The 19,067-nt window shown below is 43.7% G+C and overlaps 1 protein-coding gene and 1 long non-coding RNA gene across 4 annotated transcripts; one reads left to right on the top strand and one right to left on the bottom strand.

The window, feature by feature from the left end:
• The first annotated feature begins 654 nt into the window (after window positions 1-654).
• On the top strand, window positions 655-15,735 carry MARCHF2 (membrane associated ring-CH-type finger 2). 3 transcript variants are annotated; one of them, XM_060786145.2, is made up of 5 exons: window positions 655-759; window positions 4,132-4,375; window positions 7,193-7,388; window positions 10,911-11,120; window positions 14,767-15,735. In XM_060786145.2, the coding sequence occupies exons 2-5, from the start codon at window positions 4,206-4,208 to the stop codon at window positions 14,929-14,931; spliced, it is 741 nt and encodes a 246-aa protein (XP_060642128.1). In that variant the 5' UTR covers window positions 655-759; window positions 4,132-4,205; the 3' UTR covers window positions 14,932-15,735. The 3 variants fall into 3 exon arrangements, with proteins under 3 accessions (XP_060642128.1, XP_060642127.1, XP_060642129.1); XM_060786144.2 differs by having other exon boundaries at window positions 661-895; XM_060786146.2 differs by lacking the exon at window positions 655-759 and adding an exon at window positions 1,795-1,818.
• LOC137097861 (uncharacterized) lies at window positions 7,559-19,021 on the bottom strand. The gene is made up of 2 exons (XR_010910488.1): window positions 17,765-19,021; window positions 7,559-12,823 (listed from the first exon to the last, which is right to left on the bottom strand). It is a non-coding gene; the product is annotated as an uncharacterized lncRNA (long non-coding RNA).
• Between the last annotated feature and the right edge of the window lie 46 nt (window positions 19,022-19,067).

The following is a 19,067-nucleotide window of genomic DNA, read 5'->3' as shown; positions in this document are numbered from 1 at the left end:
AATAATATATAATAAAATTATAGTAGATATATATATATAAAAGTAGTAATAATAAATATAAAATCATACAAGATATAATACATCTACATATGATTTATCATAATCACAAATTAAATGTAAATATAAATAAGAAGGCAAATAATAAAATAATTCACATTCTTACATCCTTATTTATTTTTATATTATTATCTTTACATTTTATTTATCATAATAAATGAAATGTAAATAATATATAAAGATGTAAACAATAATTTATTACATTAATATTACATTTACATTTGATTTATGATTAACATAATTTATATTTAATTTATATTTTATCATTTACATTGTTTACGTTTTATTATTTACATTTGATTAAATTATTATCGTTATTATGCTATAATTATTATTTACATTATATTTATTATTTATATTACTATATGACGTATATTTTATTTATTATTTATATGCCACTGAAAATCATACGGAGCGACAGCAAAGGGGCGGGGCTTTCCGTTTGGCCACACCCCGTCGCGACTCTTTTCCCCCCCCTTTTCGGTCAGAAGCTTCTGATTGGCTGGTACATGGCGACGACGGCGGTTGTTTCGGCTCTCCGATACTGCGCATGCGCAGAAACTCAGTTCTCTCAGAAAAAAAGAGGCGGTGCTTCTCTTTTTTGGGAGCAGATCATTGGCTCACGCCATTGCCAGCCACTCTGTCGTGGGATGTGATTGGGCGAGGCGATGGGAAGGGGGAAGGGCCTGCTCTGCCAGTCAGGTGAGGACGTTTGCTGACAGAAGCGGCCGCGGTGGCGGCGGAGGAGGCTTGCTACTTCTTCTTTCGAGCCCGGCGGAGGGATGCGGCGGAACGGGCCTCGACGCTAAGGCGGAGGAGGAAGGAAGGAGGAGGGCAGGCAAGGCGGGGCTGCGGTGGAAGGGGCAGGGCGCAGGGACCACAGGGGGCGGGGCTTGAAGTTTGAATGACAGGGCCTTCAGGAAGAGGGGGCGGGGCTTCAGGAAGAGAAGGAGACCTTCCCCAAGGCCTTCGTGAACCATTATTACGTGTATCTTCTCTCTCTCTCTCTCTCTCTCTCTATATATATATATATATACACACATTCATACATACATATATATATAAATGTAATGTTCGTTTGTGGGATTAACATAACTCTAAAACCACTGGACGAATTGACACCAAATTTGGCAGCAAATCATATACTAATCCAATCTACGTCTTTCAATAAAAAAACTTGGAAAATGAAGGGGAAATAACTTTAAACTCCCCCAAAAGAAAAATACCTTACAGAACATGCGCAAAAGCCCCCCTCCCCAGCGCGCGAGGAGAATGATGCACCAACTGTTGTGAGGGAAGAGAAGCCTCGCCGTGGAGTCCCTTTCCATGCACGAAGGCAGAGCCCTCTTTCTTTTGGGGAGGGGAGGGATTGAGGAAAGGAAAGAGGGAGGGAGGGAGGGAGGGAAGGAAGGAAGGAAGGAAGGAAGGAGAGAGAGGGCCTGGCCTGACGGAGGGTGTGGAGGCAAGCCCCGGCAGCAGCAGCTAAGTGGCTACCAGGCAACTCTCCTCCCAAGACCGGAGGACTGCAAGGCAAGCCTGGCTGCAGGAGCGGCTGCCCCCCCCCCCTCCGGGACCAGTTGGGTGATGGGAGTATGCGAACCATGGGAAGACCAGCAACGCCCCCACCTGGGCTCCACATCCCCCTTTTACTCCCCCCCCCAAAAAAAACCCCTTACAAACTGCCCCAGAAGGAAGAAAGGGAAAGAAGAAAGGAAGAAAAGGATTGGTGAAGAGAAGAGAAGAATATGAATGGAAGGAAAGGTAGAAGGAAAGTGAGAGGAAGGAAGAGAAAGGAGAGAAAAAGGAAGAAAGAAAGAAAGGGGGAGACTGGTGAAGGGGACAGAAGAATATGATGGGAAGGAAAAAGGAAAGGAAAGGATGAAGGAAGGAAAGGAAAGAAATGGAAAGGAGGGAAGAAGAGAAGAATATGAATGGAAGGAAAAGAAGGAAAACCAGAGGAAGGGAGGGAAGGAGGCAGGGATGGAAGAGGAACGGAAGGAACAAAGAAAGAAAGGGGGAAACTGGTGAAGGGAAGAGAAGAATATAGAATCAGGTGGGCTATCCAGGCCAGCCCCATTCAGTCAAAAGGCAGGAAAATCACATTCAAAGCACCCCTGACAGATGGCCACCCAGCCTCTGTTTCCAAGAGGCTTTTTGGAGTGTTTTGGCCAGCATGAATATCACGTGCAGCTTCAAACCCTGGCAGCTTCTCATTGCTTTATTTTCCATACCACCAGATTACCCCAAGATTCTATTATTATGATTATCATTATTAAGGAGAGTCTAAATGGCCATCTATCAAGGGTGTTTTGATTGTGTTTTTCCCTTATGCAGAGGGAGGTCTCCCTACCCTAGGATTCTATTATTATTATTATTATTATTATCATCATCATTTTAAGCAGAGTCTCCATGGCCATCTGTTAGAGGAGTGCTTGGATTGTGTTTTTCGCTTATGGCAGAGGGAGGCTGGACTGGATGGCCCTTGGAGGTCTCCCTACCCTAAGGTAAAGGTAAAGGTAGTCCCCTGACATTAAGTCCAGTCATGTCTGACTCTGGGGTGTGGTGCTCATCTCCATTTCTAAGCCGAAGAGCCAGCGTTGTCCGTAGACACCTCCAAGCTCATGTGGCCGGCATGACTGCATGGAGCGCCGTTACCTTCCCGCCGGAGCGGTACCTATTGATCTACTCACATTTGCATGTTTTCGAACTGCTAGGTTGGCAGAACCTAGGGCTGACAGTGGAAGCTCACGCCGCTCCCCGGAATCGAACCTGCGACCTTTCGATCAACAAGCTCAGCAGCTCAGTGCTTTAACCCACTGAGCCACCGGGGGCTCCAACCCCAGGATTCTATTATTATTATTATTATTATTATTATTCTTAAGCAGAGTCTCCATGGCCATCTGTTAGAGGAGTGCTTGGATTGTGTTTTTCCCTTATGGCAGAGGGAGGCTGGACTGGATGGCCCTTGGAGGTCTACTGCAACACTAGGATCCTATTACTGTGAATTCCTCCCAAACCCCTCCAGTATTTTCTGCTGGTCATGGAGGTTCTGTGTGCCAAATGTGGTTCAGATCTCTCATTCATGGGGGTCTCAGTGGTCTGTGGAAATCAGAGCTGAATCAGTTGAAGGTACTCAAAATCCCACCATCTGTTGTTCATACTCCCCCAAAGATATTGTTTTTGTCATTAATTAGTATGCTTTAATTATGTTCAATTTATAACAACAGAAATACATCTTGCATATCAGATATTTACATTACTATTCAGAACAGTAGCAAAATTACAGTTAGGAAGTAGCAACGAAAATAGTATTATGGTTGGGGGTTACCACAACATGAGGTATTGTATTACGGGGTCATGGCATTAAAAAAGTTTAGAACCACTGCTAAAGACATTCTATAAAAATAAAAATATACTGTCCATTTATGGGGACCTCCTATCTCCCAAACCTAGAGAGAATACAATTCGCTTCTGGAGTGAGACAATACGCCATCTCCAAGGATGTTCCCCATGCATCAAACAGATGTTTTCCCATTCTGTGAGAGGCTTCTATTTATAGATATGTAAAATGTTCAGGGTGGGAAAAAGAAATTATTTCTACTTGAGCCAAGTGTGAATGCTGCAGTTGCCCACCTGGATTACCTTTGAATAACCTTGCAACTTAAAAGCCTGGCTTCTACCTTTGGTGGGAGGAGTTCCCTAGCCCAGATTGTTTCATGTCTGCAAATCCTGTTTTCTGAGGGCCACACCAATGAGTGGCCGGGTACAGCTAGTATTATATATTATATCATTATGTACATATAATAATAATATGATGATGGTGATAATGACCCCTCTTGAACTGCTTTGAGCTCACATTGTTATTATTCCCATTTTCCATTATATTTTTTTGCAATATTATATTATCTTATCATTTTATATTATTGTTGTTATATGATGATTATATGATATGATGTATTTTGTTCTCAAGATTTATTATTATCTCATTAGATGATGATGATCCCCCTTTGAACTGCTTTGCCCATAACTGGATTCTCTCTCAATCTCTCTCTCTCTGTGTCTCTCTCCTTTCAGGCCAGTGATGATGATGATGGTGATGATGATGCTTCTCTGGCCCTCTGCCCGCTGATGCCTCCTTCCCAGTCGCCATGACGACGGGCGACTGCTGCCCGCTGCCCGGCTCCCTGTGCGACTGCCCCGTTGCCGACAAGTCGGTGGAGGAGGGGGCCGAGCCGGGCCGCCCGCAGTACGTTGCACAGGTGACTGCCAAAGACGGGCGCCTCCTCTCCACTGTCATCAAAGCCCTGGGGCCCCAGAGGTAGGCCGTTGTTATTATTTTATCTGTGTAAAGCAAGTGTGGATGTTGCAATTGGCAAGCTTGAATAGCCTTCAGTAGCCTTGCAGCTGCAAAGTCAATCGGTGAGGGTCTCTTCATAGAGGTAGCGTGGCCTGTGTTACCTAGAGGCACCCTCTGTGGAATGATGTCCAGGATGGGAGAAAGAACCCTTTTCTGTTTGAAGCAAGTGCGAATGTTGCAGTGAGCAAGCTTGAGTTGCGTTGAGTATCCATGCAGCTGCAAAATCAATCAGTGAGGGTCTCTGCGTAGAGATGGTGAAGCAAGTGGAGTGTATATATCCCTGTGGAATGATGTCCAGGGTTAGAGAAAGAATCATTGTGGATGTTGCAATTAGCAAGCTTGATTAGCACTGAGTAGCCTTGCAGCTGCAAAATCAATCAGTGAGGGTCTCTGCATAGAGGTAGGGAAGCAAGTGGATTGTATATATCCCTGTGGAATAATGTCTAGGGTGGGAGAAAGAACCCTTGTATGTGTAAATAAAATGTGGATGTTGCAATGAGCAAGCTTGAATAGCATTGAGTAGCCATGAAGCTGCAGAGTCAATTAGTGAGGGTCTCTGCATAGAAGTAGTGAAGCCAGTGGAGGTGGGCCCTTGGGAAGCAACCTCCCACTTGAAGTTGCCAATGCTGTACCACTGGTGAAGGAAGGCCCCATCAACTTGGAATCATTATATTATTACTTTATATTAGTTTTATTACTATTCTCAAGATTTATATTACTACTACTAGCCATCCCCTGCCATGCGTTGCTGTGGCCCAGTCTGTGTATATGTGTTGTGTGTGTGTATATATGTGTACATATGTGGTTTTGCGTATGCGTTGTAATGTATTATATATTTTTTGGCTTTTTAAGTCTCTTCTGCTGTGTTTTTCAGTGTTTTTATGAGTGATGGTCACTCGTTGGCCTGATAGGTGTATTGTGTCCAAATTTTGTGTCAATTTACCCAGTGGTTTTTGAGTTATGTTAATCCCACAAACGAGTATTACATTTTTATTTATATAGATATTATTAATTTTATTATTATGTTGATCTTTGCACACCTGTGTTTGGAAAATGTATGCTATTACTATTGTTGTTCTAATATTTATTTATACTCCACTTTATCTTTTTAAAGACTTTTTTTGGAAAATGGCATTCATAACCATTTGGAGATCATAACCTTTTGGAAAAGTTTGATCATTCAGAGAAGAGCCAAAAACCTGATTGAGTACAATCTTCTCATATGTAGATTATGAGATCTCAGATGTAATTATGCAAGGCAATTTGGCTTCAGTTGTTAGACCAATAAACTGTTGTCTCTTATCTGTTAGGAAACAGAAAATATGCCAATGCACAAAATGTAAGTGCTTCAGAAGTGTTTTTCAGTGCCCAAAAATACATCTCTCCCATAAAAACAACTTGTTTGATATCACGTGCTCAAGAGACAAACATGAAGTAGGCTTTGGTAAAATAACATATTTGGTTTACTCACAATCTTCATGTGTTCATCTTAACACAGATATATAGTTTATCACTCCAGTTTCAGATATGTTGAGATTTCTGTGTTCAGATGGCACAGGGCATCCTTCTTACAACCAATAGCAAGCAAGAGTTAGTCTGAGCAGTCCCAAAGTCTAATAGAGTCTGAGCTCTGTGCACATCTCAGGAGGTGCACATCACCTCCTGAGGAGGTGGCATCAGCGGGCAGATCATGTGGTCTGAAGCCCCTCCTACAACTTCTCAAGAACAAAGCATAAAGCTAGGAAAGAAAGCTACATTCAGAAGATACATACAATAAGTAAGCAACAGGATTATATACAAACAAATTACTAGGGAAGGCTGTTTTAATGTTTGCATATTTGTATATTTGAAATTGTAATATAATAATAATAATAATAATAATAATAATAATAACAATAATAATAACTTTATTTATATCCTGCCCCATCTCCCCAAAGGGACAACACAACACAGCGCAAAACAGAACACATAAAATATACAGCAAAATTAGTCAAAATCAGTAAAAACACAGAGAAACATAAATAACAGTATACGGGGATTAACATAGAACACCTCAATCAAAATGAAATAATCAATAAAAACACAACAATAAATTGTAATTAAAAGCAAACTATACAAACTGAGTTTAACATAACAATTATAGGTTGGTGCTTTTATGTTAAGTCACTTTGAGGGCCCTTCCAGACAGGCCCTATATCCCAGGATCTGATCCCAGGTTTTCTGTTTATCCCAGATTATCTGGCAGTGTGGACTCATATAATCCAGTTCAAAGCAGAAAACCTGGGATATAGGGCCTGTCTGGAAGGGCCCTGAATCTGCTGCAGGAAAGATAAAGGGGGTATAAATAAATATAATAATAATAAATTTTTAATTGTATGCTGATGCTTTTATCTTAAGGTGCTTTGAGTCTCCTGCAGGAGCGATAAAGCGGAGTATAAATAAATATAATAATAATAACCCAAGAACAAACATTGTATTACATAGTGTAATATTAGAAGAGCCTGACTAGGATCCCGTCGGGTCTCTTGGTGGGCTTTTCTCTCCCTTGCATTAGCCCTTAAGTCAATCATAGTGTTATTATGATGATAATAATAATAATAATAATAATAATAATAATAATAATAACAGTCTGGATGGCCATTTGTCGGGATGGATTAGATAGTACTTTTGCTCTCTGGCCTTTGGGAGCTGGGCTGGATGGCCTTTGGGGGAATCTCTATTGCTATTGTTAGTGTTTGTTTTGGCTGTGTGTTAATCCTGTTTTGAACCTCCTTGCAGCGAGGGTCCCTTCTGCCGGATCTGCCATGAAGGGCCCAGCGGGGAGGGGCTGCTCTCGCCCTGCGACTGCACTGGCACCTTGGGCGCCGTCCACAAGAGCTGCCTAGAGAAATGGCTCTCCTCCTCCAACACCAGCTACTGCGAGCTTTGCCACACTCAGTTTGTGGTGCAGCGCAGGCCCCGCCCCCTCACGGAGGTAGGAGAACTGCACAGGGTGATCACACTCATTCACATACGCACAACAGACACCTTGCCCCTCCCCATGCTCACAGGAGGCAGTTCCACAGCTCAGGAGCTCCTAGTGTCAGCAGTAGAACCATTGAGCTTCAGCAATTTACAGAAGACTTTATTCAAAGAACTTTGTTGTTGTTCATTCGTTCAGCCGTCTCCCGACTCTTCGTGACCTCATGGACCAGCCCACGCCAGAGCTCCCTGTCGGCCGTCACCACCCCCAGCTCCTTCAAGGTCAGTCCAGTCACTTCAAGGATGCCATCCATCCATCTTGCCCTTGGTCGGCCCCTCTTCCTTTTGCCTTCCACTTTCCCCAGCATAATTGTCTTCTCTAGGCTTTGCTGTCTCCTCATGATGTGGCCAAAGTACTTCAACTTTGTCTCTAGTATCCTTCCCTCCAGTGAGCAGCCGGGCTTTATTTCCTGGAGGATGGACTGGTTGGATCTTCTTGCAGTCCAAGGCACTCTCAGAACTTTCCTCCAACACCACAGCTCAAAAGCATCGATCTTCCTTCGCTCAGCCTTCCCTAAGGTCCAGCTCTCACATCCATAGGTTACGACAGGGAATACCATGGCTTTGACTAGGCGGATCTTTGTTGCCAGTCTGATGTCTTTACTCTTTACTATTTTATCGAGACTGGACATTGCTCTCCTCCCAAGAAGTAAGCGTCTTCTGATTTCCTGGCCACAGTCTGCATCTGCAGTAATCTTTGCAACTAGAAATACAAAGTCTGTCACGGCCTCCACATTTTCTCCCTCTATTTTCCAGTTGTCAATCATTCTTGTTGCCATAATCTTGGTTTTTTTGATGTTTAGCTGCAACCCAGCTTTTGCGCTTTCTTCTTTCACCTTGATTCAAAGAACTACATTTCTATATAGGAAAGTTAAGGCCTAGCTATCTCACGATCTAGCCCTTTGAAGCAGACATCTTGCCCCTCTCCATGCTCACAGGAGCAGATGAAAATTAATTAATTAATTTAACGTATTTATTTACCGCCTTTCTCAGCCTGAAGGTGACTCAAGGCGGTTTACAATCAGCATAATTCGATGCCCCCAACAACATAAAATACAATTTAAAAACATTTAGCAAACAATATAAAAACCATACAAAACCAATAAAAACATAAATCCTCAGTGTGTCCTTATTAAAATCATTTTCCAATTCACGTTGTCCAGTCGTTCCATAGATCTGTATTTGCCTGTTACACTGCCTTTCCAAATGCTTGCTCAAAAAGCCAGGTTTGAACTTTTTTACAAAATGTTAGGAGGGAGGGGGCCGAACTAAAGAAGCAGTTTAGCAGATCAGAAGCTTCTTGAGGATAGTTGGAAAGCCATTGAGCTTCAGCAGGTTACAGAAGCAGCTTTAAAAAGTTATAAAAGGCTTTATTCAAAGAACTACATGACTAGATAGGAAAGTTCGGGCTTATTGATATAATTCTCGTGGCATCTTGCCTCTCTTCATGCTCATAGGAGAACAAAAAGTGGTTCAGCAGATCAGAAGCTTCTAGTGCCAGCAGTAGAGCCATTGAGATTCAGTCATTTACAGGCGAATGTGTTGAAATTTCTATATAGGAAAGTTAGAGGCCTAGCCATCTTACTGTCTAACTCTCTATGGAGTCATCTTACCTCTCTCCAGGCTCACAGGAGAAGGACAAAAAAACAGTTCAAGCTTCTTGACTCTGCTGTTGTAAATTGCTGAAGCTCAATGGCTCTACTGTTGGCACTAGATGCTTTTGAACTGCTAAAGATACCTCTTTTGTTCTCCTCCTGTGAGCATGGAGAGAGGCACGGTGCATCCTTCAGAGAGCTAGATAGTTCAATAGCTAGGTTTTAACTTCCCTATATAGAAATGTAGTTTATTTCAATAAATTCTCCTGTAAATTGCTGAAGCTCAATGGCTCTACTATTTTTTATTATTTATTTATTTCAGACATTTATGTCCTGTCCTTCTCATCCCCGGAGGGGGACTCAGGGCGGTTTACAACTGGCAATCATTAGATGCCAACAACAACAATAAAACACAGTTAAACATTAACTAAAACATCATCCTATGTTTTAAAAACCATTTAAAAGAGACAAATCCAAGTCCAAGTTCAAAGTCAATAATTCAAAATCTATCCATTGTCAATCGTATAATTCCTTTATAAATGTTACTGCTGTGACTGCTGCTTGAAAGCTTGGTCCCACAGCCATGATTTCAAGGACAGGAGAGAGAGGGGTTTGCCGGATTTCGTTAGGGAGAGTGTTCCACAGACAGGGGCCCACCACCGAGAAGGCCTTGTTCCTCATCCCTACCAAACACACCTGCAAAGGTGGCGGGATCAAGAGCAGGGCCTCCCCTGACGATCATAACCTCCGAGGTGGATCACAGAGATATGTTAGGACAAGTAAGCTGGGCTGGAACCGTTTAAGGCTACTGCTATCCCCAAGAAGCTTTTGATCTGCTAAACCGCCTCTTTTGTTCTTCTCCTGTGAGCATGGAGAGAGGAAAAATACTGTCAGAAATATTTAAAATTAACTGGGTATTTATTACAAAAGTGTGAGTCAAGCACTGAAAGAGTTAGTAGGCCAAGGCCTGTTAGAATCAGTGCGCCAAAGCCAGTGTCATCCTGAGGACAGTGAGTAGGCCGAAGCTTGTTAGAGTTAGTGGACCAAAGCTAGTGTTGTCCTGAGGAATGTGAAGTAAAGCACTGTGTGAGAGAAGCCTCTCTGTGTGAGAGATCACCTCAGTGGTAGAATAGGCCTCATTGTTAGTAGGCCTGATTGTGAGGTAGGCTTTAGTCTATGAGAAGGCCATGTGTGAGAAGGCCTGGTGTGAGAAGCTTTGGTGAAAGATGCCCCTGGTTAAAGGCCTTGTGTGTAAAGCTGTGTGTAAGTTTGTTGTGAGAGAAAGATCTGTGAGAGCGAAGCTGTTTATCTGCATGGGGAAGAAGCCCAGCATGGAAGCAAAGAAGGAAGTATAAAGGACTTTATTTGTGTTGTGGAAACCTTGTTATTGTTAAAGAAAAGCCTCCTATAGAAGAGATAACATTGGTCTGTATGTTTTTTATCACTTTGGGCTACTGATGCTGGGTCATGCTGCTGCTGATAAGTTACTCTGCTGTACATTTATGGGGAGGGTCTTTCGTTAATAAGCCCACTCGCCAAATGGATGCTTCCAGAGAGATAGATGGTTAAATAACTCGATTCTATACTTTCCTATCTCATTATGTAGTTCTTTCAAAAAAGCCTTGTATAACACTGATCAGTGTTGTTGAAGCTCAAGGGCTCTACTGCTATCCTTGAAAAGCTTCTGATCTGCTAAACTGCCTCTTTTGTTCTCCTCCTGTGAGCATGGAGAGAGGCAAGATGTCTGCTTCAGATAAATAGATAGGGAGATAGCAAGGTCCTAATGTTCTTATCTAGATATGTAGATCTCTGAATAAATTCTTTTTCCCATTTTGAAAATGACCACCAACAACAAGGCCTAACTTTCTTTCCTCCTGCAGTGGCTGCAGGATCCAGGCCCACGCAACGAGAAGCGGACACTCTTCTGCGACATGGTGTGCTTCCTGTTCATCACGCCGTTGGCCGCCATCTCCGGCTGGCTCTGCCTTCGCGGGGCCCAGGACCACCTCCAGTTCAACAGCCGCCTGGAGGCCATTGGCCTGATCGCCCTCACCATTGCACTTTTTACCATCTATGTCCTCTGGACGCTGGTGAGTCTCAATAATAATAATAATAATAATAGGCCACCAGCTCCCAGAAGCCTCGTTTCCATCTTGTGCAATGGTCAGGAATTCTGGGAACTGGAGTCCCAAACACCTGGAGGGCAGCAAGTTGGAGAGGCCTTAGCAGATGGGATCCCAAAACAATAATAACAATAACAACAACAACAATAATAATATGATAATAGTAATAATAATAATATTGTTATCCACCACCTTGAGTCCTCTATGGGGAGGAATGAGGTAATAATAATAATGATGATGGTGATGTCCTTTTGGGGAGAAAGGTTAATAATAGTAATAATAATATTGTTATCCACCACCTTGAGTCCTTTATGGGGAGAAAGGAAGTAAGTAAACCTATGTGGAGAAAGATAAATAATAATAATAATAATAGTAATAATAATAATAATAATAATAATAATAATAATAATAATATCTGCCACCTTGAGTCCCTATGTGGAGAAAGGTGAATAATAATAACAAAAAGCTATAGAACTATTAACATCAACAGAGGAATTTTCCAGGGCAACTCACTGTCACCACTGTTGTTCGTCATTGCAATGATCCCACTGTCAGTAATTCTACAGAAAACAAACCTGGACTACCAAACAGCAAGAAGTTCACCAAAAATTTCCCATTTTCTGTACAAGGATGATCTAAAGCTTTACAGAAAACCAGAAACTGAAATCCAGTCTTACCAACACTGTCAGAATCTTCAGCACTGACATCAGTATGAAGTTCAACCTAAACAAATGCGCCACAGTGGCATTAAAGAAAGGGAAATTTACTCACAGCGAGGGCATAGAGATGCCAAATGGACAAACTGTAAAGAGCAATCAGTCTGAAGCCTATAAATATCTGGGCATACTACAACTGGACAATATCAAGCATGGACATATGAATAATGTGGTCAGCAAAGAATTATGTCCAAAGGGTCAGAAAAATTCTGCAGAGCAGTTTAAATGGCAGAAATACGATCAAGGCTATCAACAATTGGGCCGCCCTCACCATCAGATACACTGCTGGAATTGTGAACTGGATGCAAGCAGATCTGGAAAGAAAAACAAGAAAACTGATGACAGTCCACTACTCATTACACCCGCATAGTGATGTCGACAGACTTCACCTGCCCAGAAAATCAGGAGGCAGAGGGTTTCCACAAGTGAAGCAAACAGTAGAAGAAGAGAAACATGCACTGGCAGATTATGTGATAGGCAGTCAAGAACCAACATTGATGGAAGTTACCAGTAGAAAACTGCTTAAAGTGCAAAAGACAAAGAGCGAATAACGTACAAATACAATACAGAGCAGAAGAGAAAAGTGGCAAAAGAAGGCTCTTCATGGACAGTTCCTGGCAAAAATTGAGAGCCAAATTGACAAAGAAAAAACATGGCTGTGGCTCACAAATGGAACTTTGAAAAAGGAGACAAAGGAGGGCCTGATTCTGGCAGCCCAAGAACAAGCCATTTGAACCAATGCCATCAAAGCCAGAATTGAAAAGTTGATGGAAGATTCCAAGCGTCGACTCTGCAAGGAAGCAGATGAAACAACAGATCACATCCTCAGCTGCTGCAAGACGATTGCGCAGATGGACTACAAGCAGGGGCAGAATACCATTGCTCAGATGATCCACTGGAACTTGTGCCACAAATACCATGTGCCTGCGACAAAGAACTGGTAGGATCACAAGCCTGAAAAAGATAGAGAAAATAAACACGTCAAACTACTCCGGGACTTCTGAATTCAGGCAGACAGAGTTTTGGAGCACAATACTGCTGACCTCATGATTGTGGGGAGGAAAGTGTGGCCTGTCGATGTTGCAATCCCAGGTGATAGCATGATTGAAGAGAAACAACTGGAAAAGCTGACACAATATGAGGATTTAAAGATCAAACTGCAAAGACTCTGGCACAAGCCAGTCAAGGGGGTCCCAGTGGTGATCGGCACACTGGGTGCAGTTCCTAAAGACCTTGGCCTGCACTTAAAATCAATTGTTATCCTCCACCTTGAGTCCTTTAATGGGAGAAAGGAAATAATAATAATAATAATAATAATAATAATAATAATAATAATTTTTGTTAGCCGCCTTGAATCCCTATGGGGACAAAGGTGAATAATAATAACAATAATAGGCCTCCAGCTCCCAGAAGCCTTGTCCCAAACACCTGGTACAGGTTGGAGAGGCCTTAGTAGAGGGGGTCCCAAAAGAAGAAGAAGAAGAAGAACAATAATAATAATAATATGATGATGATGATGACAAAGGAGATGTTGCTGTTCTGGAATAATAATATAATAATCATCATAATCATAATAATAATAGCAACAGAATGAAGGAGATATGGAAAGAAGAAATATATAATAATAATAATAATAATAATATATAATAATAGGATTTTGCTTTTCTGGAACAACAACAACAACAACAACAACAATAATATAACAACAACAATAATAGCAACCCTATGTAACAACATTTGAAAAAAAACATTTCTGTTCCTGATTTGAAAGTGCTATTTCCTGACTGATTGTGTGGTCTTTACTTTGAATAAAAAGGGACGTGTCCCTGAGAAGTATGAGTCTTAACACAAAGGGGATTGGAGGAGGGAATAAAGAGGTATTTGAATAAAAAGGGGCATGTCCCTGAGAAGCGGCAGTCTTAACAAGAAGGGGTCAGAAGGAGATAAGCGAGAAGGATTTGAATTAAAAAAGGGGTGTGTCCCTGAGAAGTGTCAGGGGATAAGAGAAGAGGGACAGGGATTTGCATAAACAGGCATGTCCCTGAGGAGTGTCAGGGGAGAGAAAGAGAGGCAAGAGATGGATTTGCATAAAAAGGGGTATGTTCCTGAGAAGTGTCAGGGGATTGGAGGAGGGAATGGAGAGGGATTTGAATAAAAAGGGGCAAGTCCTCGAGAAGTGTCAGAGGAGAGAGAGAAGGGATTTGCATTAAAAGGGGCGTGTCACTGAGGAGAGTCAGGGGATAGGAGAGGAGAGGGATTTGAATAAAAAGGGGTGTGTCCCTCAGAAGTGTCAGGTATTGGAGGAGGGACTAGAGAGGGGTTCAAATAAAGAGGGGTGTGTCCCTGAGAAGAGCCAGGTGATAGGAAGAGAGAAGAGAGAGGTATTTGAATAAAGGGGGGCATGTCCTCAAGAAGTGTAAGGGGAGAGAGGTGCATTAAAAGGGGCGTGTCCCTGAGCGGTGGGATAGGAGAGGAGAGAGATTTGAAAGAAAGGGGTGTGTCCCTGAGAAGTTTCAGGGTATTGGCGGAGGGAATAGAGAGGGATTTGAATAAAAAGGGGTGTGTCTCTGAGAAGTGCCAGGTGATAGGAGAGGGATTTGCATTAAAAGGGGGGTGTCCCTGAGAAGTGTCAGTCTAACAAGAAGAAGGAAATTGGAGGAAGGACTGGAGAGGGATTTAAATAAAAGGAGCATGAGAAGTGTTGGGGAGAGGAGGAGTGAAGAGAGGGCTTTGCATAAAAAGGAGCATGCCACTGAGAAATGTCAGGGGATGGAGAAGAGAAAGGAATTTAAATAAAAAGGGGTGGGTCCCTGAGAAGTATCAGGGGATAGGAGGAGAGATGGATTTGAATAAGAAGGGGCGTGTCCTTATTGAGGACTACAACCTTGTGCCTCCAGGTCTCATTCCGCTACCATTGCCAGCTGTACTCAGAGTGGCGACGGACCAATCAGAAAGTCCTGCTGATGCTGCCGGACTCCGCCAGGCCCGCTCCACCCCCGGCCCCGCACTCCCTGCTCTCTGCCAAGCTGCTCAAGAAGAAGGCTGACGAGACGACGGTATGAGGCCCAAGGGCGGCCATCGCACTTTCCTCCATGGCTTGGACAATCCGCCCGGCGACAGGCAAACAGGCCTCCAGGCGTGTGCAATGAGTGGCGGCGGGGGGTCAAAGGTCGCCCATCTCCCCCCCACCTTTGGCTCTAGGCAAGAATTTGGCAAAACAGTCCTCTTTTCTCTCATATATATACATATACATATACCCATATATCTACCTGACATTATCATGATCACCATTATAATTTCATTTCTGTTCTTTCCAGTTTTGTCTTGATCCCTTCTTCAATGCCTTTGCAAAGGGGTCGCCTGTAAGTCTGTGTCTAGAATTCGGTTGTTCTCCTTGTGCCCCAATGATTTCATTTTATATATATGAAAGGTGCAATATGGAGAGGATGGGTGGGCGGGGCTTATCAACAGTTAATGCTCAGGCAGGTGAGTGAAAACACAAATCTCAAATATCAGTGCATTTGTCATTTCACTGCCCTACCTCCCTATCCCCTTCCCTTCTTTTTGTTTTGCACTATGTATGATTTTTGGGGTAAAGAAGAGCCCCTTCCCCTCTTATTCCCCCCCCCCCCATGGTGTTGCTTTATCCGCTCTCAATGCTGAGTTTTCTATGGGCCCGCATATGTATGTATATGTATATACACACACACACATACTCCCAAGAGGGAGCAGGACACAAAGTAAAGAAGCTACAGAGACCTCTATTCCACCCCCCTCCCCCCCCCAAAAGTGTTGAACTGGAGGGTTGTTTTCTTAAGAATAAAATAAATGCTGTAACCACCTCATTGTTTATAAGAGGTACCAGTTTGCAGTTTTCCGGTCTTTTTGGGACACTCAAATCTGATCCTGGTTTAGCCCTAATCATGATTCGTGTCAGGAGCAGGTTCCTGGACTGGACTTGGAGCTCTTCTTGAAGAACCCCTTGGAATGGGAAAGGCCAAAGACGACTGTTTTTCCTGATTTTTAGAATAACTGAATCCTAGAGTTGAAGGAGACCCCCAGGGGCATCAAGTCCAGACACCTCTAGATAGACCAAGCTGTGGCACAGTTGGCTAGGAGTCAGCTGCATTAAATCACCACTAACCGAAAGGTTATGAGTTTGAAGCCAGCCCAGGTTGGAGTCTAGCTTGCTGTCAACCTTTGCAGCCCGAAAGACAGTTGCATCTGTCAGCTGGGAAATTTAGGTACTGCTTATGCAGGGGGGCTAATTTAACTAATTTACAATGCCATAAAAATCTCCAGCAGCGGGCGAAAGAATGAGGAAGTACTCCATCAAGGACTTGGTATTACAATTGGACCGCAAAGCATAGATAGATAGAATCATAGAGATGGAGGAGACCCCAAGGGCCATCCAGTCCAAACTTCTTTAGATGGATGAATGGATGGATAGATTGGTTGATAGAGAAAGAGAAGGATGGTTGGATGGGTGGATAGATTGATAGAATCCTAGAGATGGAGGAGACCCCAAAGGCCATTCAGTCCAACCTCCTTTAGAAAGATAGGTGGGTGGATAGATTGATAGAGGGATGGATAGAATCCTAGAGATGAAGGGGACCCCAAAGGCCATCCAGTCCTTTAGATGGATTGATGGATAGATAGAGGGCTGGATAGATGAATGGATAGATAGATAGATAGATAGATATGGAGAAGACCCCAGTCCAACCTCCTTTAAATGGATGGATGGATGGATTGATAGAGGGAAAGAAGGATGGGTGGATAAATAAATAAATAGATAAATAAATAGATAGAATCCTAGAGATGGAAGAGACCCCAAAGGCCATTCAGTCTAACTCCTTTTAGATAGATAGATGGATAGATGGATGGATATATAGAAAGAATCCTAGAGATGGAATAGACACCAAAAGCCATTCAGTCCAACCTCCTTTAAATTGATAGATAGAGGGATGGCTGGGTGGATAGATAGAAATAAAGAATACTAGAGATGAAGAAGACCCCAAAGGCATCCAGTCCAACCTGCTTTAAATAGCTGGATGGCTTGATAGAGAAATTGATGGATAGATAGATGGAATCCTAGAGATGGAGGAGACCCCAAAGGCCATTCAGTCCAACCTCCTTTAGATGGATGGATGGATGGATGGATGGATAGAGGAGTGATAGTATGATAGCTGGGTCCGGAAGTTCTGAGCGTTACGCACATTCTGCAAAAGGGGTTGTGAATAAGGGAAGGCATCACGTGGTCCAGCGATGGGGCGGAGTGAGAGAGGCACACTGAGGGTGGGAATATATTTTGTAGTTACATTTGGTGGAATGATAGAAAGGAGGGGAGGGTTAGGTAAGGTTTAGGATAAGGTTTAGGGTTAGGAGCCCCCGGTGGTGCAGTGGTTAGCACTGAGCTGCTGATCTTGTTGACCTAAAGGTCACATTTTCGAATCCGGGGAGCAGCATGAGCTCCTGCTGTCAGCCCCAGCTTCTGCCAACCAAGCAGTTCGAAAACATGCCAATGTGAGTAGATCAATAGGTACCACTTCGGTGGGAAGGTAATGGCGCTCCATGCAGTCATGCCAGCCACATGACCTTGGAGGTGTCTATGGACAACGCCGGCTCTTTGGCTTAGAAATGGAGATGAGCATCACCCCCCAGAGTCGGCCACGGCTGGACCTAATGTCAGGGGAAAAACCTTTACCTTTTTACCTTAGGGTTAGGGTTTTACCATTAAAGAACTCTTACATTCCTTCTATAATATCTGTGTCCTGATAATATAATCTCCGGCTTGGCTATTTATTTATCGTGTCATCCGCAACCAGAACATTGTATTACATTTCTAACAGAACAAAACAAACAAACAGATAAAAAGAAAACACAAATTTTGCAAACTTGGTAGCTGATCAAATGTCCTTTGACCAGTATCTGGCCACTTGGAGTGCCTCTGGTGTTGCCGCAAGAAGGTCCTCTGCATCTCGTGGTGCCAGAGCGCAGTCTGTTCAGCGCCTTCCAAGTCGCCCAGTCTTCTGTGTGCCCAGGGGGGAGTCTCTCATCTGGTATCACCCACGGATTGAAGTGCTGGGTTTGAGCCTGCCACTTTTGGACTCTCGCTTGCTGGGGTATTACAGCGAGTGTCTCTGTAGATCTAAGAAAACTATTTCTTGATTTAAGTCATTGACGTGCTGGCTGATACCCAAACAAGGGATGAGCTGGAGATGCCTCTGCCTTGGTCCTTTCACGATTGGCTGCAACTTCCCGGCGGATGTCAGGTGGTGCAATACCGGCTAAGCAGTGTAATTTCTCCAGTGGTGTAGGGCGCAGACACCCTGTGATAATGCGGCATGTCTCATTAAGAGCCACATCCACTGTTTTAGTGTGGTGAGATGTGGGCATGTGTACTCAGCAGCAGAGTAGCATAGCGCAAGGGCAGATGTCTTCACTGTATCTGGTTGTGATCCCCAGGTTGTGCCAGTCAGCTTTCATGTGATATTGTTCCACTTTTTGTTTGATGTTCAGGCAGTGCTTCTTGTAGATCAGAGCACGGTCCAGAGTGACTCCCAGGTATTTGGGTGTGCTGCAATGCTCCAGTGGGATTCCTTCCTAGGTAATCCTCAGAGCTCGGGATGCTTGTCTGTTCTTAAGGTGAAAGGCACATGTCTGTGTTTTAGATGGATTAGGGATCAGTTGGTTTTCCCTGTAATAGGCAGTTAGAGCACCTAGAGCTTCGGAGAGCTCCGGCCTGGCTTACAGTACCTCAGTCTCTTACTCCGGCCCCCTGTCTCCGTCACGTGTTCCGTCCTTCGTTGCGCAAACAGCGCTCCCGAAAGAGCGAAGCGGAAACAGCGTAACGCTCGGAGCTTCCAGCTATCATACATTCACCGAGAGAGGGAGGGAGGGAGGAGAAGATCCCTAAATGCCAACCAGTCCAACCTGACATTAGGCTATAGGAGGAGGAAGGAAACCTTCGCCTTTCTGCTCTAAAACGTGACCTTTTGAACTTGACCGCTGTCACGGGAAACAGTAGAGGTGGCTCGATGGAGCAACTGCCAAGAAAAATACAGTACTAACGGCGGCATTTCCGGTAGGAACCGGAAGCAGCGAGCTCCGCCATTGTGGCGGCATGGGAAAAGTAGAAGGCCAGAGAGGGGGCGTGACTGCTTCGTCGCCCTCCCATTGGCTGGGGAGAAGGAACAAA

Source organism: Anolis sagrei, chromosome X (genome assembly GCF_037176765.1).
Source record: "Anolis sagrei isolate rAnoSag1 chromosome X, rAnoSag1.mat, whole genome shotgun sequence".
NCBI classification, from domain to species: Eukaryota; Metazoa; Chordata; class Lepidosauria; order Squamata; family Dactyloidae; genus Anolis; species Anolis sagrei.
The sequence above is the reverse complement of the archived record's forward strand: the minus strand, read 5'-3'. Positions and strand labels throughout refer to the sequence as shown.